The following is a 22,178-nucleotide window of genomic DNA, read 5'->3' as shown; positions in this document are numbered from 1 at the left end:
CTCTGGCAGAGACCATCTAAAACAGGGGCATGCCTTGTTCCAAAACTAAATGGAGAGGCCTTTGAAGTATATAGTGTTGTGCTCTTGATTTGTTACTAGGGCTTGTCTATGTGGGAAGGTTATACTGGTATAACCTAAAGTGTGAATTTAAACCAATATAGTTATACCAGTATAACTTTCCATGTGGACATTCTTATTTGTGCTTCATTTTGATTTTTAAATGTAGCTTATGTTACTTGAGAAGAGATTTAAGCTAAACAAAAAAAGCCAATCTTATACTGCAATAAATGTGTCCATATGGGGTTTCTAATGATATAACTCTACAAGTATAACTGGTATAACCTCCGCTCGCAGCTGCTGCCTCCACTTGCAGCTGCCACCCCCACTGCTCCTATTGGCTGTGGTTCCTGGCCAGTGGGAGCTGTGGAGCCAGTGCTCGGGGTGAAACAGGGTGGGATGCTGCTTTTATACCTTAGATTCATCAGTAATGTCAACTCTGGCCTTCCTTAATTATATCAGAGGACTTCTCTGGGGTCCCAAACGTCTGTTGAAGCCCTTGCTCCTTAGCTGAAGGGACAGGGTCATTGAATCATTAAATATATCCCTCTCTGAAGAGTGTGTTAAGCAGGAATGTGTAAGAAATGTTTACAAATGCTAACGAAACAAGTTGTAATTAATCTGATTAAAAACCAGTAATGGAAGGACTGTTGCATGGATGTAATTTGTAAAGTCCTGTGTATTTAAAAAAAAAAAAAGCCAGAATGGCTGAGAACTTAACAATTGGACATTAACAGGCCATAAATCTCAGTGATGATTGAACCTGGTGATATTCTAAACCAGGGGTAGGCAACCTATGGCAAGCTGATTTTCAGTGGCACTCACACTGCCCGGGTCCTGGCCACCGCTCCGAGAGCTCTGCATTTTATTTTAATTTTAAATGAAGTTTCTTAAACATTTTAAAAATCTTATTTACTTTACATACAACAATAGTTTAGTTATATATTATAGACTTATAGAAAGAGAGCTTCTAAAAACGTTAAATGTATTACTGGCACGTGAAACCTTACATTAGAGTGAATAAATGAAGACTCGGCACACCACTGCTGAAAGGTTGCCGACTCCTGTTCTAAACAAAAAGAGCTCTCAGCCTGGCTTGTAGCTGTTTCCATTGCTTCTCGCAGATTCGACAAACACTAGGTTTCAGAGTGACATTTGGGGTGTTTTGTGTGCGCTGATTGCGCTGATTTCTGTACAGGGGGATTGTGCAGGTATATGCTGCTGTGAGGTGCTGTGTGTATTGAGGGGGTTTATTGTGTCTGCTGTCGCACAGGTGTAGCATTTGGGCCAAGTAATCCACCATCTGTGCGGTCGCTCTCATACAACCAATGAAATTGTTGCATACCTGTAGAATAAGGGTGGTGATTGGTTACCACCTCTGAGACCACAACGGTCTAGTGTTCTTGGCATGATGTGAGCTTGGTGAAACCTTGTTCTGGGTTGAGTTAAAATCCCACTGAGATAAAATGTGAACTCGCCCTCATAAGTGTAAATCCCTGCCTCAGACAAATGGGGGAGAGGGTTCGCATGCTCGGGAGCTTTTGGTTGAGTATTGTCTTGGGTAGGGGTATGCATGTGTGAGAACAGACAACAGAGAGAGAGGCAAGAAAGCCACACAGGAGCCTGTAAGTACAGTGTGACCCTGGAACAAGGTAGAGCAAGCTTTTGGAACATGTGTTTCCTGAGAGGCTTGGGGGCTGTAAGCTAAGAAATTGCTCCTATCATTCATGGTTCCTTCTGCATTCAGAGAGATTGGACTTCGTACGTTCCTTGTAAATAAACAAAGGGACACTCATGGCGTAGAGACTTGCTGTAACGTGGCTGTACATTGCATGGGTATAAGTGGTTAATTCAAAATGGCTGAGAACTTAATTGGATGGTAACAGACTGCTAAATCCACTGATGATTGAACCTTGTGATATGCTGAGCAAAAAGAGCTCTCAGCCATGCTTGTAGCTGGTTCCATCGCTTCATGCTGACTCAACAGGCTCCAGAGTGACACACAGAGTAACAATCCTGGATTCTGATTAGGTAGTTCCTATCTCACTCCCCTTTCAGTTGTTCAGGATTCAGTCTCCTTTAGTCTCTGTTTCTATGTCTATCTTTTATGGCCCTCACTTCTGTAGTATTGGACCACCCTTGTTGATGTTTAATTAGTTCCCCCTTCGCCATAAGGTTTTCAGAGTAGACAAAATCTGAATTTTTGATGTGAAAAGCAAGCAAGCAAATTTTTTTGACAAAACTTTCAAACTACCTTTAATCCATTATGTCCGAACAAAAAAGGAGGAGACCCCCCCACACACACACTTTGCCGGTCACCTTTACTTTCTAAATTAAGTACAGCGGTTCTTCTTTTCAATTTGAACTTTACATTAATACAGGGTGCCAGTTGGACAACTCTGTGCATGGGTGATAAGATGGAACTGTTGGCATGAGGTGTAAAAGTACAAAGTCGTGTAAATAGAAGGCTTGAAAAATGTATTTTTCTGGTCTTAGGTATTCTCTCCATTCACGTTTTGAAAGTCTCTTTCTGAAGGACTCTTTTGGGATTTTGCATTGCTGTATTTTGTTGTAGGCCTTGTTTATACAATTCTATCTTGCATGGGCCCTAGAAAAGTTATTGGACCTGAGGGCTGATAAGACCCAAGAAATCAGAGAAATACCGTCTGATTTTAATATGAAGGACATTTTTCTGCTTCTGACTAACATCAGAGCTGTTATTTTTTATAATTTATTTGTGTCAACGTTAAAAGAACACTATGACCTTGAAATCTAGTCATTTAAAAAATTGAGTTAAGTATTGTCAGGTGCTAAACATCCCTCGGTGTCCTTGCCCAGTTTTATTTTTCAGTCACATTTTCCTAAATTTTTTAATGCTTTTCTCCCCCAAAACCACCTGTGCAGGGCAAACAAAAGGGGACTGGCTGACCGACGCTCCAGGGGAAATACAGTGAAAGTGACTATGCACAAAGTGCTGTCAAATGCAGAAAGCGGGGGGAAAAACTGAGATTTTTCCCCCCAATCCTAAAGTTACAGTAATGTGAGGTGCAAAGTGGGTGAGGAAGTAATATCTTTTATTGGTCCAGCTTCAGTGAGTGAGAAGGAGAGAAACTTTCAGCCTTACACAGAGCTCTTCCAAGAAGAAGAGGAGCTCTATGTAAGCTCGAAAGCTTCTTCTTTCGCCGGCAGAAGTTGGTCCAATAAAAGAGATTTCCTCACCCACCTTATCTCTCTCATATCCTGGGACCAACACAGCTACAACAACGCTACATACAGTAATGTGAGGTGTTACTTTTAACAATATCAGATAGACAATTTGAAGACTGAAAGTAATCTTTACATTGGCAGCGTCCCTTTAAGAATATATTGTCATAGAACGTAACTGTTTTATATGGGGGCTGTTTGCTTGTTGAAAACTATTCACTTATCAGTAAGTACGGTAATTTAAACTGCTATATGTAAAAATTGAAAGTGATAAAGGAGAAATGATATCGAGAACGTAGTCAAACAGTTGGTGAGTGGCAAATTAAGGTTGACCTGAAGTAATGTACTTACTAACAGGGCTGCGTCTTTACACCTCCCATACTGGTGTTAAGGCAGCTGGCAGTGACAGAAGGTGATGGCAGCAATCCTGACCTCCTTCAGCCTGTTGTATGTGTTTGACTGGCTGGGAAAACTGTGTTCTCTGAGAAGGGCCAACTTAATTTTTGGAATATGAAGTGTGGGACTCTGCAGGAGAGCTCAGATATCAAATGTTGTGGTGTGTTCTGCGCATGCGTGTGTATAAAATATTACATTAATTGAGAGATCTTTGCCATAAAATATAATTCCTTTAAATTTTTATTCTCTAGATAAATAAAACTGTAAAACGTGATACTTTCTTGTTGCAAAGTTGGGCGGTATAAGTCATGGTATTAATATAACTTTTTTTGAATTACAAACTTCAAATATTTTGAGGCGGATGCAGGTCTCCCCCCGCCCCCAAACCCTGTTTTGTCTTGGTTAGGTCACTTTTTCTCTCTTCCCCCGTTCTTTTAAGTAACAATTTTGTAAAGTTTCTTCCTATTCTTTTTCTTTTCCACAGAAATGGCAGGATATTATTAAGGAAGTCAAGTTCCTACAAAGAATAAAACATCCTAACAGTATAGAATACAAAGGCTGCTATTTGCGTGAGCATACAGCATGGGTAAGCCGCTCTCCACTCTGCACTTCTCTTGTTTTGGTTGAGAGCAAATTTAAGTAAACACATGTCTCCAGCTGGCTGAAGGGGAAGGCACCTGAAATCTCTGTCTCCTACAGAGTGATAAGGAAAAGGTGCCCCAAGATGCTTAGAAATATGCAGCCAGGCTCAGTGGATTCTGTGAGCCATGTAAGGCAAGTCCAGAGACCCTGAAAACTTCCTCCTCGCTTCCTGAAGGGGTATGTTGATATTAGTACCCAGAACTCATTTCATTGCTGGGTTGTTAAATAAAAACCAAGTACTTGGCCACTTGATTCTTGCTGGGAGGAGAGGAAGAATGCATTTCATTAATTTTCACTGCATTGGAAAAAAATATGGCAATTTTATTTACTGTCTAACAGTATATCTGATGTCCCAGTGAGCTATTTTCTGTGGGTCCGTGTTTTACATTTTGACTGTTCTATATATTATAACTGATTCATTCTTTTAAATGGATAGTCAGATTATAAAATTGTATTTTTAAAATCACTTGTTTTATCACTGATCTTTTTAAAATTCTCCCCATTTGGACAGTCTCATTTACTTTTACCCATTTGATGCTATTTGTTTATTTTGCCTTTTCATTTTTACACCTTTTGGATGATATAAGGCTGAATAATCAATTTCACTTTCTGGCTCTTATGCACAATACCAGTAGTCCCCCAACTGTGGGGCACACCCCTGTAGGGGTGCAGTGGGGCCCCAGACAGGCCCCCACGGGGGGTGGAGACGGAGCTCTACCCAGTCCTGCTCTGCTCCCAGCTCCACTCTGGCCCCAGCTTCAGGTCTGGCCCCAGCCTTGGCTGCAGCTCTGCTCCTGGCCATGGTCCCTGGCTCTCACCTTGGCCCCGCTCCCAGCTATGGCTCCTGGGGGGGCACGGACCAAGTAAGGGGGGGCATGGACAAAAATGTTTAGGGACCACTGCGCTAGACTAGTGCTGCAGGTTTTAGGTTCAAACATTATAGAGGAGTGTGTACACATACAGTCAAAAAGCCTTTCTTCATTTGAACTGCTCATTGCAAATATAGATTTATCTACATACAGGAAGAAGTTGCACATCACACAGTTCATTGATACAATTGCAATAGTTCAATATTACAAAGCAATTGTGTATTACATTATATTAATGTGTAAATACTATTCATAAATCAATATCCGTAGTACTATAAGACCTATACAATATTTTTTTAAAGTGAGAAATCTGATTATAACAAAATTAATCTAAATACAAATAAATGGTTAGCTGTAAATAATATGATAAACCTATTGAATACAATTTGAGCATCCCTGGTAAGTAATTATGTACTCTATCTCTTGTGTGTAATTTGCTGTGGGCACTATTCTGCTCCCTGTACTCTGTGGGATTCTTTACTAAAAGAGCATTTTGGTTCATTTCAATGGGAATTGCTCCCATAGTAAGGTACTGCTCTACATCAGTAAGGGTGGTAGAATAGGGCCCTATGTTAGGAATAATATTAGATTATTGTATCATCATATTTGGATGCTGGTATTCTCCAGTTAGGCCTAGTCTACACCAGGAAAGGTTTGCAGGTGTGGCTAAGATGCTATACCAGCAAATCCACCTAGTGTAGATGCAGTTCACACTGACAGAGCTTTTGCTGGGAGAGCTTATACCAGTGTCCCGAGCAAAATAATCTATACCAGCAGAAGCATTTTTATACCGATATAACAGATCTACACTAGGGCTTTTGCTGGCATCACATGTCTTTAATCAGACCCTTATTCAACATTGCTAAACTGGCAGAAGTTTCTAGTGTAACCTCACACCATTCTACTACTGCTTTTATGTTCTAAAGGAACATCACTGAACACTATCCTTGCCTTATATACAGTATGTAATTCCCCTTTCTTCTCTTTTCCTTATCAAAGATGTACAGTATAACTAAGTTTGAGGGGAATTTAAATTCACTGGAATTTAAACAAAAATATGGAAACATAGCTGTTGGGATTGTTTTGTAAAATCTGTTTTTCCAATATCTTGGGCCTAGGCTTATTTTTCTGAAGGTTTGTGAGATGATGGTAGTTTCAGCCGGAACTCAAGGCAAATTCCTCTTGTGAGATTCATAGTACATGAATGAATGCTGGATGACCAAATAGTCACAAGCCGATGAAATCAGGTCACCGTGCATTTATCTTTAGGTATTCTCTAATACATTATTTTGGTTTCTCCCCACACAGCTTGTTATGGAATATTGTTTAGGATCGGCATCAGACTTACTAGAAGGTATGTCTCAAAGATTTTTTTGATTGAAACTGAGAAATTTATAATCCAACAGATTATGGATCAGAGTTATTCTACAGTGTTCAGTTATTTAATTATTTTGGGGGCGGGGAATGAAAAATTGCAATAGCTCAAAATTTTACATATCTGCAGTATTTTTCTGTAGTGTATAGCTTTCCTAGGCACACAATTTGTCTTCTCCTACTCTCTTTAAATAAATCTTCAACCATCTGTTTGTATTCCTTGAACTTGAGATTCTCCTTTTATGCAGCTTCAGAGTTTAATTCTGCAAACCCTTGCTGTCAGGCATAATGCTTAGTGCCGGGGTAGTCCCATTGACTACAGTGTCACTACACCCAGTAGCAAGGGTTTACTAAATGAAGCATTTTGTTAGTTACCTTCACTTCCTGTCAAACTGTTTGAGATGAGCTACAGAGTAGTTCATTTGGCCTCTGGAAGAGTTCTGGGAGAAAAGATTTGTTGTAATTTTTTTGTTGAGGTTCATTAATGTTAAATTAAATGTTCATCTCAAATACCATTGGTAAAATGGTCGAAAAGCTGACAAGAATTTAGATGTGAATTTAGCAGTGTGGCTTTTTTTGATAGAATGTGTAGCTGCAGTGTTATACTTAGAGGATTACATCTGATTCCAGATTATATAGTATATTACCAACTACTAAATTGGGTGTGCGCCTCTCATGCAGGACATAGGCCTTGTAAAACTAGAACTTACAGTTTTCTAGGTCTGCATTTACATTTTTGAAAGTATTCACTGAACATTGTAAACTGCATTGTTTTCTTTAATAATGAATTTCAAATGTACTCTTTCCTTAAGTTCATAAAAAACCATTGCAAGAGGTGGAAATAGCAGCAATTACCCATGGTGCTCTCCAGGGACTAGCATACTTGCATTCTCACAATATGATCCATAGGTAAGTACTTTCAGAGTTACTGTGTCACACACTTTCAGGTAATTTGTCTTGTTGATTGCAGCCTGATCACCCCAATAATGGAAATGACATTTAAGATTTGTAAGTAGAGACTTTTTTTTTCTTGCAATGTCCATATTTCTAGAATTAGTAATTCACAGTAATTCTAAAATGCAAGGAAAATCCCCTTATCTTTTATATCTGGTTTACTGTAGTAGTGACTTGAATTTGCTGTGCTTTTCCCATTTGATATGGTAGAATTCAGTGGTGATGCTCATCCCTTGAAGCACAGAACACCAAGGCTGACTAAGCACATAGTTTAGCTTAATAGCTTTTTGGCAGCTTCAGTGTGAAAGTTGCTTGGTATTTTTTTCCCATAAAGAAAAGTAATCCTCTTAAAAACTAGCTTTATGTAATACACACACACAGGGAAAAATGGCAATAAAGGAAGTCAAACAGTCTAAATAATTTTTTAAAAGATTCCTCTCACATTTTGGTAGGAATAAAATTAGTTAGTTTTTGGAACTATTAAATTTTTCTGTAGAATGTCTAAAAAGGGGAGCTAGCCATCTCTTACAGGTTTGATGGATTGCAGTCATGGCATTTAAATAATTCTTGGTGCTGTTAGAAGTCACTGAAATCTAAAGTTTATTTTTCAAGACACTAACCTAGATTCCAAGATCAGGCATGCTATTAAGGCTCTGACCCCTCATGATTGAAACTCTCAGGCCTGGTCTACACTAGGCGTTTAAATCGGTTTTAGGAGCGTAAAACCGATTTAACGCCAAAACCGTCCACACTAGGAGGCACCTTATATCGATTTTAATGGCTCTTTAAACCGGTTTCTGTACTCCTCCCTAACGAGAGGAGTAACGCTAGTATCGGTATTAACATATCGGATTAGGGTTAGTGTGGACGCTGATCGACGGTATTGGCCTCCAGGAGCTATCCCACAGTGCACCAGTGACCGCTCTGGACCGCAATCTGAACTCGGATGCAGTGGTCAGGTAAACAGGAAAAGCCCCGCGAACTTTTGAATATTTCCTGTTTGCCCAGCGTGGAGCTCCGATCAGCACGGGTGGCGATGCAGTCCGAAATCAAAATAAAAAAAAGAGCTCCCGCATGGACCATGCGGATGTGATCGCTGTAAGGGTAGGCAAATCCGTTCTATCCGTTCTATCAGCGCTCCGTTACAGAAGATGAAATTCAGAATCCTTTTTTAAAAATCTCCAGACAGACGCCATAGCAGGGACTCAGCGCACTGCAGCGTGACAAGCGTAACGGAAAGCCAAAGAATCAAATGGATGCGCATGGACTGGAGGACTGAAGCTATCCCACAGTTCCTGCAGCCTCCTAAAATTATTTGCATTCTTGGCTGAGCTCCAAATGCTTCTAGGGTCAAACACAGTGCCCGCGGGTCAGGGCATAGCTTGGCAATCTACTCACCCACCCCCCACCCACCCCCAGAAGCGAAAGGTAAAACAATCCTCTGACTCTTTTACATGTCACCCTATCTTTACTGAATGCTGCAGATAGACGCGATAGTGCAGCACTCAACACCAACATCCTTGCTCCCCCCCCCGCCATGGGCGGCTGATGGTACAAAAGGATGGAAATCCATCCTCATCATCAGCATAAGCTGATCGTACAAAAGGATGGAAATCCATCCTCATCATCAGCCTCAGCTGATGGTACAAAAGGACTGGTAACCGTCCTCGTCATCAGCCTATTGGCCCTAATTTTTTCTGGTGGATGGATGGTGCAATATGGCTGGTAACCATCCTCATCATAGCAACAGGGGGCTGAGCTCCATCAGCCCCCACCCTTCATGTGTAAAGAAAAGATTCAGTTGCCCCTGGACTAGCAGTGGGATGCTGGGCTTCTCTCCTACACACTGCTTAATGTCCTGTCTGGACTATCATAGCAGCTGGAGGCTGCCTTCCACTCATTTCTCACTAACAAGTCAGTGTGTCTTATTCCTGCATTCTTTATTAATTCATCACACAAGTGGGGGCACAATGCTACGGTAGCCAAGAAAGGCTGGGGGAAGAACGGAATCAACAGGTGGGGTTGTTACAGGAGCACCCCCTGTGAATAGCATACAGATAATAACTTCTGCGGGCTCTGACACAGAACAGGTGGTTCTCTAGCACACTTGCCTATATTAGGCAGCACTGATTCTATTTTTAGATACCAAAAAGGAGGGATTGACTCAGGGAGTCATTCCCAATTTTTGCTTTTGCGCCCCTGGCTGATCGGCCAGGGGCACTTATGACAGCAGCCAATGGTACAAAACGATGGAAGGTGCAATATGGCTAGTAACCACTCTTGGCTTTTGCGCCCCTGGCTGATTGACCAGGGGCACTAGCAGCAAATGGTACAAAAGGACTGGTAGCCATGATCATCCTCAGTTCCAATTTATGGAAGGGTTTGGATGGTGCAATATGGCTAGTAACCATCTCTGCTGTCATGCAAAAGCAAAAGCATGCTTCTGTGTAGCGCTGCTGAATCGCCTCTGTGAGCGGCATCTAGTACACGTACGGTGAGAGTCACAAATGGCAAAACAAGCTCCATGATTGCCATGCTATGGCATCTGCCAGGGCAATCCAGGGGAAAAAGGCGCGAAATGCTTGTCTGCCGTTGCTTTCCCAGACGAAGGAGTGACTGACGACATTTACCCAGAACCACCCGCGACAATGATTTTTGCCCCATCAGGCACTGGGATCTCAACCCGGAAGTTCCAAGGGGCGGGGGAGGCTGCGGGAACTATGGGATAGCTAGGGAATAGCTACCCACAGTGCAACGCTCCAGAAATCGACGCTAGCCACGGACCATGGACGCACACCACCGATTTAATGTGCTTAGTATGGCCGCGCTCCACCCGATTTTATAAATTCTGTTTTACAAAACCGGTTTATGCAAATTCGGAATAATCCCGTAGTGTAGACGTACCCTCAGGCAGGGGTCAGTGTGTTCTGTGAGTGATGGCACGCTCCATTGTGGCTGTGTTATGGATGCTTTCCTTGCTTAGGGATGTAATAGTAATGTTTGTATTCCATAACTAGAGATATCAAGGCAGGAAATATCCTGCTGACAGAGCCAGGCCAGGTGAAGCTTGCTGACTTTGGATCTGCTTCCATAGCATCTCCTGCCAATTCATTTGTGGGGACGCCATATTGGTAAGGAAAGTTTTTTTTACACACCTGTGGCTTCAAGAAGTAACATTTTTTGGTAGGCTGTCTAATTTGTTTGGGCCTTACTAAAATCCACATTTGAGACGTACATTTCTGTTGAAATCAAAATGTACATTGCAAATATAACATTAAGTGCTATGAAAAGTTTGATCTGCTCAGATTTTAAGGAAAGGACAGTTCAGTGCTCTCCTATGTGTGTGTGTGTATAATACTTTTATTTACTTTTCATAAATTGTATATATTTTGCTATTATATTTACCCTCACTGTCTATAGTGATGCTCCTGAAGCAAATATGTGCATGCTTTATTCAACCAATACCATGATTTGAAACTTCAAACGTTCTCATGGCATCTGGCTGTTCAATTTACTAAAGAGGGTTTTTTCGTAGAAAAGGCCAGTTTGATTGAACAGAAATCTTTGCAGACATCTTGTATGGTTTGATCTTCTACATCTAATCTGTGGTGTATATACAGCTTCACTCGAAGTTGCCTTGTTTTGTTACTCCCTGGACGCGTGTGGCACCAGCCACTGTCAGAAATCAGTATACTGGGCTAGATAGACCATTGGTCTGACTCAGTGTGTCTGTTTTTATGTTCATGTGGTAGTTGCATTACCAGGATTGGGTAGCTAACTAGACTATTGGAGAGGTGGGTGGAGCAGGGTTGTAATGCTCATAAATGTGAAGAGCTGGGTATAAGGGAAGACTGCATTGTGCAGGCTTTGCCAGTGCTGCTCTACCCATTGTATTGCATTCTGGAGTTCACCGGGTTGGGATCCAAATTCAGACTGAAGTGACCCAGGCATATGCGTGATATTCTGTGCAATGTTTCTTTCCATCTTAATAGTTCAAATTAGTCAATTTGTCACATGGCCAATTATGGAGTATTGAAATGCTTATGACGTATTGTAATGATTGTGTAGAATTTTATGAGAATTTAATTTTATGTTTTAGGATGGCCCCAGAAGTAATTTTAGCCATGGATGAAGGGCAGTATGATGGCAAAGTAGATGTTTGGTCTCTTGGGATAACATGTATTGAGTTAGGTAAGCCATCTTCCTTTCAAAGTATTAGACTACCTGACAGATTTTCCTCTGTTTCCAACTTATGGAGTTAATGCTGTAGAGTATATTTAATTTCTACTAAAAAGAATGTTTAAACTTCATTCTGTGAGTCTGAATTGTTTAACCCTGGAGTGTATTGATCTGAGTTACCATGCACGAGACCTGTGCTTGCTTCCTTGTTCTGATGGCTTTAGGACATGATCTTTAGGGTGAAGTGGTAAATTCTTTATAAAAAATCAAGAGTAAGTTTCCAGTTTTGTGTTAATTGAACTGGCGTTTTCATTATACAAAGAAAGAGATTTTTATAGACAAGGAAAATAGCAAATCCTCTAGCACTTACAGCGTCTGTGCTCTGTGTGGGGTCAGTTAACATTTGAATGAAAAAGCATGATCCACACAGAGAAAAATGTACAAAAATAGATCTTAAAGTACCCAAATCACATATGGCTTTAAAACTGAAAAGCAAAATGTTAACTTCAATATTTGTATACAGAGTAAAGTTTCCTTGAGGAGTCCTATGTTCATGAAGCTTGGTTTAAACCAGGGGTGGGCAAACTTTTTGGCCCGAGGGCCACATCTGAGAATAGACATTGTATGGCAGGCCATGAATGCTCACAAAATTGGGGTTGGGGTGCAGGAGGGGGTGAGGGCTCTGGTTGGGGGTGCGGGCTCCAGGGTGGGGCCAGAAATGAGGAGTCCAGGGTGTGGGATGGGGCTCTGGGCTGGGCCGGGGCGATGGGATGTGTGTTGAGGGGTAAGGGCTCCAGCTGGGGGTGCAGGCTCTTGGGTGGGGCTGGGGATGAGGAGTTTGGGGTGTAGGAGGGTGCTCTGGGTTGGGACTGAGGGGTTCAGAGGGTGGGATGGGGATCAGGGCCGGGGCAGTGGGTTGGGGTGCAGGAAGGGCTTTGGCTTTGGCTGGGGGTGCAGGCTCTGGGGTGGGGCTGAGGATGAGGGGGTTGGGGTGCAGGAGGGTACTCCAGGCTGAGATTGAGGGGTTCGGTGGGTGGGAGGATGATCGGGGATTGGGGCATGGAGAGAGGCTCAGGGGTGCAGGCTCAGGGCACTGCTTACCTCAAGCAGCTCCCGGAAGCAGCAGTATGTCCCTTCTCCGGCTCCTAGGTGGAGGCACGGCCAGGTGGGTCTGCATGCTGCCCCATTCGCAGGTACCGCCCCTGCAGCTCCCATTGGCTGCAGTTCCAATGGGAGCTGTGGGGGAAGTGGTGGGGGCAGGGGCAGTGTGCAGAGCGGAACCCCCTGGCTGCCTCTACGCGTAGGAGCTGGAGGGGGGCCATGCCGCTGCTTCTGAGAGCCATGTGGAGTGGCCCCCAACCCTGTGCCCCGTGTGGAGCACAGGAACGGAGCAAGCCCCAGACCCTGCTCCCCAGCAGGAGCTCGAGGGCCGGATTAAAATGGTTGGTGGGCTGGATCTGGCCTGTAGGCCGTAGTTTGCCCACCCCTGGGTTAAACAGACAGCTTCATAGCTATATTCAGGGTGTGTTGTCACACACGAATAAATTTGTCTGGAAGATCTCTTAAGGAAGCTTTGGAACAATTCAGTCTTGAAGTATTAACACCCTCACCCAGGAAATAAATCATGGCACTGCAGTTAGAATGGGCTCCTTAAAGCTGCATGTCTGCTTAAAAGGGTTACAGGTGCGTGACAATTTCCTTTTACCCTAATGTATAATATTTTCATGATAAAGATCCAACTTAATAATAGCACTTCGATACCAGTGCCCCTAAGGTAGCAAAGTTATTCCTTCCTGCATCCCAGCGTAACTGGGGCTGTATTAACTGCCTCGTCATATCTTCTTGTTTGTTCTAAAATGTCATTGATTGAATGAACAGGCTGATTGGCTGGTGAACATTCTCAGAAACACACTAATCCATGTGAACCACACAGTTCAGCTAAAATTGTTGTCTAACATTCCAGGCTGTCAGCTTCATTTTCTTCCAGTATAAAAGAGACTCCTTCAGAGTAAAGATTTTTGTTGCCAATATAAAGCAGCTTTAAGGGGCGTGGCTATCATGACATAATCATGCTCTGAATGGGCTAGAAAGGTTTGGCTGGATCCAGCGTCCCAAGAATGCAGTTAGCTCATGGTGACCACACCCCTTTTGTGCCTTATTGCATACTGAATTTCTGCAATGAAGCGTGCTTGCTTTTTTGTATGATTTTTGGCTTGAAGGGGGGGCATCATCCCTCAGTTTCAGAGTTCTGGTGGGGCATGAGGCTATTTTACTAAATCCCAAAACATGGAAGAGTGTCCATTGACATCCATCATATATAGTATTGTGAAGTGCTTGGTGGGAGGTAGAGAGGAGAATGTGTGTATGCCAAGCACCAGTAGAACATAAAAAGCTGAACATAGGAACTGAATCCGATGTTGTTAAAAATTCTTCAGTTGCATTTTCTCCTGGGTATAAACAGGGCCGCCCAGAGTGGGAGGGAAGAGGGGCAATTTGCCGCAGGCCCGAGCCCTGGCCCAGTGGCGGTCCGGGTCTTCGGCGGCATTTCGGCGGCGGGGGGCCCTTCAGTGCTGCCGAAGACGTGGCGCGACAGAAGGGCCCCCCGCTGCCGAAATGCCTCCGAAGACCCAGAGCACCGCCGGGTGAGTACGAGCGCCGCAGCTCCCCCGCTTTGCCCCAGGCCCCTGATCCTCTGGGCGGCCCTGGGTATAAATGTCATAATTTGAACTGTTTCCTTGGAATGTTTGCAGTGAGCTTCAGTTTTATAGTTTTACCCAGTAAACATTCTGACGAACCTTCTCTTCTGTTGTTTTGGTGAGATCATCTCCTTCCTTATTAAAATTTCATACTGTGTTGGTCCTATGAGACTACACAAGCTTGCAAGAGAAAGGAGAGCCAGAGAATCAACCCTCAAAATAGTGAAGAATTTGCTTGTTATTAACTGAACATATTTATGTTCAGTCAGTGAAGTGTGGTTGTGACAGCTTCAGTAACCAGCTTTGTCCACATCACTACCATCCTACTGGACTTTGAGTACTTTTAGGTTTTAAAATAATTTGTATAACAAACTGGCCAGAGCCCATATTGTGGCTGTGCAGCCACTGAGTGTGGATCTTACTGCTGATTTATTTATAGTTTGGTAATTTAGAGTGAGAACTCCGCCATGGCGACCCACAGAATTCGAAAGCTTGACAAGACAAGACATTTGATCTTCAAAGAGCTTTCATCTTCTGCAGGGGTAAAACCAATGGTGGGAGCACATGGCAGCACATCTTGTTGCAGGGTCAGGGTTGGTTTGGGGCTCCATGTTCAGGCACTAGTGGTCCTACTGTTGTGTTTTTATAAGCGACGGGAATAAATTAAGGGGAAACTGTGAGACTATTTCCCTGTATAAAAGTTATTTTCTTTTATGTATAGCGGAAAGGAAGCCTCCTTTGTTTAATATGAACGCAATGAGTGCCTTATATCACATAGCACAGAATGAATCCCCTACACTACAGTCTAATGAATGGTGAGTATTACTGAGAGAGGAGCGTTTGTCATGCTGAGTTCTTGTTGGGAAGATGTGATTCCTGTTGGGAAGATGTGAGCTGAAAGGCTGATAAGTAGGTGCACTGTACGTTTTATGTGCACAAAATTCACCACTGAATAAGTGAATATTTTAGAGACTAGGAATGCAGCAAGTCCAGAAACGGAACAGACTTGCTGTAAGAACATAAAATCCCACGGTAAGGCATGTGTCAGTAAACATTGGAAACCCAGAGGTTAGCAGCAAATGATTATTTTTATATTATTAAAAACAAAGTTTATGAAACCCAAATCTTGGTTTGTGGAACTACTACCTCACTGAAGAAAACCATTGATTATGTATTTGCCGTTGTTACATAGAGTTTGCAAACACACATAAAATAGTCACATTTTGTGCCTCCTGGCCCTGAAGATTTTCATTTGAATCAACATACAAATAAATCAATTTTAAAAGTAAAAAAGTTAGTAATAATTGTCGCGCTGTCTGCAGTGGCTCATGACCATGAGTGCCTACCCCAGGGCAGACACCTCAAACTGATGGTATGTTCTAGATTTAGATTTCATCAAGTCAGTAACAAATGTGAACTTCTGCATCACTATAACAGTCTTACCATGGAGTCACAGACCAGGCCCCTTTGATTCTCCAGTCTATCTTGCTACCCAGACAAACTGGAATTAGTGATAAAAGATCACATACGCCAAAAATCACACCACATTTGGGTTGCTTCCAGGCACGGGAGACCCAGTCGCCTACCCCAGATCAATTAGTATCCTAGATATTACACCAGGAAGAAAGCCTGCCTTAGCCCCACTGTGCCATCGGACTTTTAGCAGCCGGAGATCACAATTGGCTGGCAGAGGCTCCAGGGTCGATCAGTCTATCACAATCTACAGTTTGGTGACCACTGGTCTAGATCATACATGGTCCTGCCTTGAGTGCAGGGGACTGGACTAGATGGCCTCTCGAGGTCCCTTCCAGTCCTAAGATTCGTAGCTAATGCCTGCAGCCTGGACGAGAGCTGACATCTGGCCTGCCAGCATCACAGTAATGTTGTTTGCTAAGCTGCAGTCCTGATGTTTCGATTGTAATGCAGTGTACTGCGCTTTTACAACCTTTTTAACCTCACAGATGTTCTGATTAGGTGCCCACACACGATATTTGCAGAAAAGGTTCTGCTCATTTTATAGATTGTTCTGACCAAAAAATTCAAGAATTTAATTTGCTAGAAAACTTTAGTAGAAGAAAAAATCAAGTAATTACCTGGGTTTTTGGGGGGAGAGGGAGAAAAAGAAAATCTCACAAGTTCTATAATCTCCATGTCAGTAGTAACGTCTGTCGGAAAGTCTGTGTCTTTAAATGAGGCAGGGGCAGAATGTAGAGGCCCAGCATCCAAAGAGATGTGTATTCATGAAAAATTCACCTACCCCTGTACAGCCACGCTGCCAATGGATTCCAGAATATTTTGGAAGACGTGTCTGAGACATATTAGGTATTCTGCTAATGCAGTGTGCTGGGGGTTAAACTCACCCTGGGCAGAGGGCAGGCACAAGGCCTGTGTGCTTGTTGAATCTGATAGTTACATTTGTCCCATCAAAATGAAAGTGTTTTGACAGTGTAGAAATTTACCCCATTAATGATGGCATTCAGCATCATGTGGGCCTTTAGAGAACAGGTACAAAATTTCCTTTGCTCTTGAATTGCCTGACTCTGAGCGAGTTTGGCAGCTGAGGTTAAAGGATCTACATAGGAGCCAGGGAGTCTGGCTTGATGTAAATATGTTGTGTCAAGTGTTGTGGGGTTTCTTCATTTTTTTTTTGGTTTGGTTTTTGTTTGTTTTTGTTGTTTGTTTGTTTGTTTGTTTTGGGGGGGAGAGCAAAGAGGTTGTTTTTGCTACAGATGGTTCCTTAATGAGATGTTTAAAATGAAGAAGTCAGCAGTTAACTCAGGTAACATTTTTTCTCTCTTGCAATAGGTCTGATTATTTTCGAAACTTCGTAGATTCTTGCCTCCAGAAAATTCCTCAAGACAGGCCTACATCAGAGGAGCTTCTGAAGGTTGGCTTTCTTGTCTTGTTTTTTTTTTTCCCTCAAATGGTGTTAGAGAGAAAGAATTGTATGAAGTATAATGCTCTACAGCACTTTTTCTTTCTCACCTGCTGCTCTTCTAGACCAAGGTTAAACAATGCTTTGTCTGTTATCCCTAATACCCTCAAGCTAAAGAACTAACCAACTTTGTGGACTACACTCTTTCTTGTAAGCATTCCTACTTTACTACTCAGTGTCTGAAGCAGCTAGCTAGATGATTCAGCGATCCAGCTGTATCTTCATAGTTACTAATGGAATATTCAGCAAGTGCCATAGGCTGAGCACCAAATCTTAGAGTTTCAGTTCCTGAAACTCTGTGTGCCCTTTGGTTGCTATGCTTAATCCTGACAGAGCTGTCATGCATTGGTTAGCAAAATATCTTTCTTTACTTCTCCTCATTCTGTGCTATATACACTCCTGCAGGCTTTTACATTATTCCAGCACCTATGTGCTTTATAGATATAGATTTGAAATAGATATAGATAGGGGGGAGGGATAGCTCAGTGGTTTGAGCATTGGCCTGCTAAACCCAGGGTTTTGAGTTCAATCCTTGAGGGGGCCATTTACGAATCTGGGGCAAAAATCAGTACTTGGTCCTGCTAGTGAAGGCAGGGGGCTGGACTCAATGACCTTTCAAGGTCCCTTCCAGTTCTAGGAGATTGGTATATCTCCAATTATTACCTTTTATTATTACCTTTACCCTCCAGTATGATCAAGTGGATTTTTCTCCCACATACTGCTTTTCTTGACACTGATGCATGTCACTTGTTTGCAGAGTTCCTCCTGTTATGTTGCCTGGCTTCTCCTTCTCCCCTCTCCCATGTGCTGTATCTATTTAATTTCCTTTTCTCTAGCGGTGAAACATAGTAAGTGTCTTTAAATGGTTGCAACGAGCTGATGCATGCCTAAGTGAATATACTTAATTTGACGACATACTAGTAGGTATTGATATGGCCTTGCACAAATGTGACTTCTGTGGACTCCCTTGACGGTATCGAGTGGCATTCAGGATTTTGTTTTGGTTAATTTTTCATTCTCCTTGTAAAGCTATGGCATTGATTTTTTCATCTTTTACTGTAATGATGCTTTCTATTAAATACTTATGTTCCAAGTTCTTGCACTATCAGCACATGACTGCTGACAGCGCAGGATTAGATGGTCATCTTTTTGTATGTTTTAATGCTTAAGTGATCATGAGGCTTTTCCGTTCTTTACATTTCCTAGGATTTTCCATTCAAAAAGTAAACAGAATTCTCCACTGACGGGCTTAGTGGGAGTGTAGCGTGCCATGTCAGAATTCTCCACTGAAGGGCTTAGTGGGAGTGTAGCGTGCCATGTCAGAATTCTAAAGTTCAGTTTTATTTTCAACAATACACTTTTTAATTAAAGAGAATTGTGTTGAAAAAATAAATGTTTGTGAATTTTATGAATATGTTCCTTCCCTATCTAAGTAGCAAACAGCTGTATGCCAATTAATAGGGACATGTAGGAAATATGAGAAATGTTGGTAATTGCAGTACTGCTTTCCAAAATAACAGAATGAAACTATTAGTATTGTTATTGCTGACTCACATTTATATAGCACAGTTTATCCAGAAGGCTGGTAAAACACCTTCAAACACACACAGATTAGTTTCCATTCACCTTCTGGCAAAATGCAACCATCAGTGCAGCGCAGCAAGTGAGGGATTGCGGGTGGGGACAGGTACTTGTACCTGGTGTTGTGGACCCTGTTTAAGGATCCTAGACACCATTTGATCCTTCCTCTCTCCATGGTATAATAAAAGAGCTAATTTAGATTCAGTTGAGTCTTGTTACATCATTGGAGATTTTTAAGAGCAGGTTGGACAAAAACGTGTCAGAGATGGGCTAGATAATGCTTAGTCCTGCCATGAGTGCAGGGGACTGGACTAGATGACCTCTCAAGGTCCCTTCCAGTCCTATGATTCTGTGATTCTAAGTCTTTCAAATAATTTGAGCAGCACAGCACAGCAGTTATAGAACTGAAAGTGAGAGGGAACCATAAATGTTCAAAACCTCCGTTTTATGTCTCACCCAAAAGAGCCATATGCTGAGTATAGATAAGTTACTGATTTAGGCCTGGTCTAGAATAGGAAAAAGGCTGTTTAAAAAAATAAAAGTTAGTTAAGATTTTAAATGCCACTTAGCAACCAGTAGAGTAGAATAGAGACAGAGCTTAACACCTTTAATAAACATGTTAGCTGGCTGTGATTGACTGACCAGCTAAGTGTTTTAAAGGTGTTACCACTCAGAGAAGACAGGGCTTAAGTACTATTTAAAATCAAACATCCTTTTCCTTAGTCTAGGCAAGATCTCTGAAGGAAGAGTTCCACTGAACTGAGTTGCAGCCCCTTCTTTCCTGCAACATCTCTATAGTCCGTGGATGTCTCCCATCAAAGTAGTGACCAGGCTCAACTCATCTAGGTTCTGAAATCTGATAAGATGCCAGCCTGAGCTAGTATGGCTGTAGGCTACATTCTTCTTCTACCTATTTAGGGAGGAGGAAGAAATATGACCAAAATTCATGAAGGTAGTTTCTGGCAAAGTATATGCACTGGAGATATGAAATATTAGTCACCCGTGTGTGTGTGTGTGTGTGTGTTCTGCAGCACATGTTTGTTCTTCGGGAACGGCCTGAAACAGTGTTAATAGACCTGATTCAGAGAACAAAGGATGCAGTGAGAGAACTGGACAATCTGCAGTATCGCAAAATGAAGAAACTCCTTTTCCAGGAGGCACACAATGGGCCTGCAGTAGAAGCCCAGGAAGAGGAGGAGGTAAGAAGAGCTAAGAGAGACGATCTCTCAGCATGGAGATATTAATAATGATCATTAGGATTTAGAATAAACTCATTAAGATGAATGGAGTTATTGCTTCAGGTTGGCTGCAGCCTCTGGCCTTGTCCACCCTTGTTTCTAGCCAGCCACAACAGGGCAAACTCCTAATGTAGGAAAAGAAAGCCAGGACTTGCACCTATACTTGAAACCAGGGTGCAAATCCTGGCATTTCTTGCCTTCTGGGGGGATTTGTGCTGGTGCACCTTCACTGATCCCTGAAATAAGGGCTAATCGCAACCTAAGCAAGGCCACTGGCCATCGTCATTGCATCAGTTACATCTGGTTCACGTTTTGAAGGTTTTTTCATCTAACCATAAAGGGTAGAAACACACACTTCAAAAATAAATAAATACAGAATTAAAGCCTAGATTGTGGAGCACATGGTAAAACCACAAGCCAGAGCCAAAGCCCAATTCTCTCCTTGTGCAAAAGGGGACATGAGTACATTGTAAAAGTCCTGGCATCAGTCCTAGGGGAAGATAATACTGCTGTCAAAACAGTTACTGGGGACACAGTATTGCTTATTCACTGTCGAGTTTCACTTCTTAGCGTGCTCCCTTCTGAAAAGAATCTGACAGCAGCCAGGTTAATTTTGCAGCAGATCTTTTCTATCCCCACCATTCCCACAGAAGAAACATTTAGTAGCACATGTCTGAAGAGTGGGCAGCTGCAGTGACTTGGCAGGTGGATGCTGATATAAAGGTGTCTCATTAGTGTATTGTTTGGCAAGATTGATAAAGTTACAATAGTGATGGACTGTTTTATTTTAAAGATGGTAACCAGCTATTTTTCCTGCCCTTAGGAGCAAGACCATGGCGTTGGCAGGACAGGAACAGTGAACAGTGTCGGAAGTAATCAGTCCATTCCCAGTATGTCCATCAGTGCCAGTAGCCAAAGCAGTAGTGTTAACAGTCTTCCAGATGCCTCAGATGACAAGAGTGAGCTAGACATGATGGAAGGGGACCACACCGTGATGTCAAATAGCTCTGTCATCCACTTAAAGCCTGTGAGTGTTCGCTTTCTAGCCAGACCAGCTTGAATGATACTGTGATTTCACTTGGTATGAATGGTGTAGTGTGTGCAGGCTTTGGTTGATATTAGAAGAGGCATAAATCCTTGCTTCCATAGTAAGCATAGTAGTGCAGATTTTAAAATTTTGTACCAAAAGATTAATGTGCATTAAAAAGAAGTCCTCGTCAGAAGGCTGATGTAAAACTTTTTAAAAAGCCTGTTTTATTAAATTGTCTGTATAGCAATTTTGTGTTAGTTAAATTGTTTTGAAACCAGTTTGGGATTGCCCATTGGGAATTGGTTTATTTAGTGAATGCCCTGGGCTCATCGAGTGCTATTTTACAGGGCAAAAGCTGTAAGTGTTCTTCCTCCTTTTTACTTCTTCATTAGTAGGTTCTCAAATACTAGACCTGCAGCAGTGGCAGAGAACTGTTCCTGAACTACCCATTACTTGACTGAATTTTTAATTAATGAACCAAGTTACACAGAAAAAGAATTGCAGCATTCTGAGCATGGCATGCTGTGAAACCACTTCCCTTGCTTACCTTGGAATGATGAAAGATCAGCAGCAGAGTCTCCCTTTGAACCACGCTGCTCTTACTACACAGGGGTCATGATACACTTTTCAGACTCGTATGTTTTCATAGTTCATGGTGGGTGTGGCTGTAATTTTTTCTTTAATAAGATATGGAACAAGGATATATGCTTTTCCTCAGGCAGTTGATTAGTGTATAACATAGTTAATTACCAATTGCCTGTTGATGAATCAGAGATTCAAAACATAAACATATAGAATATGACATGGGAAATCAAAAGTGTTTTCCTTTAAGTGTTTCTGCAGTTAGTGAAATTAACCTCGTTATCTGGCATGATTGTGAAGAAGGAGCTTGTCTGTCTGGTTGGGTTAAAGATATTATCTGCTATGTGGAGTGCTGGTTGGAAGTAGCCTGTTGAACATCTCAATAATCTGTTTCCCTTTATTATTTTTTCCACTCTCACTGTTGAGCAAGTTGCTTTCCTC

General features: G+C 42.2%; 1 protein-coding gene across 2 annotated transcripts in view; it reads left to right on the top strand.

Moving 5' to 3' along the window:
• TAOK1 (TAO kinase 1) overlaps positions 1-22,178 on the top strand; it is a 143,024-nt gene that overhangs the window by 92,912 nt on the left and 27,934 nt on the right. For both annotated transcript variants that reach the window (XM_044993455.1, XM_044993456.1), the window contains exons 4-12: positions 4,142-4,243; positions 6,477-6,522; positions 7,355-7,451; positions 10,514-10,627; positions 11,596-11,687; positions 15,093-15,186; positions 17,177-17,258; positions 19,919-20,086; positions 20,949-21,152. In XM_044993455.1, the coding sequence (XP_044849390.1) occupies positions 4,142-4,243; positions 6,477-6,522; positions 7,355-7,451; positions 10,514-10,627; positions 11,596-11,687; positions 15,093-15,186; positions 17,177-17,258; positions 19,919-20,086; positions 20,949-21,152 (999 nt within the window). The remainder of the gene's footprint in view (positions 1-4,141; positions 4,244-6,476; positions 6,523-7,354; positions 7,452-10,513; positions 10,628-11,595; positions 11,688-15,092; positions 15,187-17,176; positions 17,259-19,918; positions 20,087-20,948; positions 21,153-22,178) is intronic.

This window comes from Mauremys mutica, chromosome 19, assembly GCF_020497125.1.
Source record: "Mauremys mutica isolate MM-2020 ecotype Southern chromosome 19, ASM2049712v1, whole genome shotgun sequence".
Lineage (NCBI taxonomy): Eukaryota > Metazoa > Chordata > Testudines > Geoemydidae > Mauremys > Mauremys mutica.
Note: the sequence above shows the minus strand (reverse complement) of the source record. Positions and strands in the feature narration are given on the sequence as shown.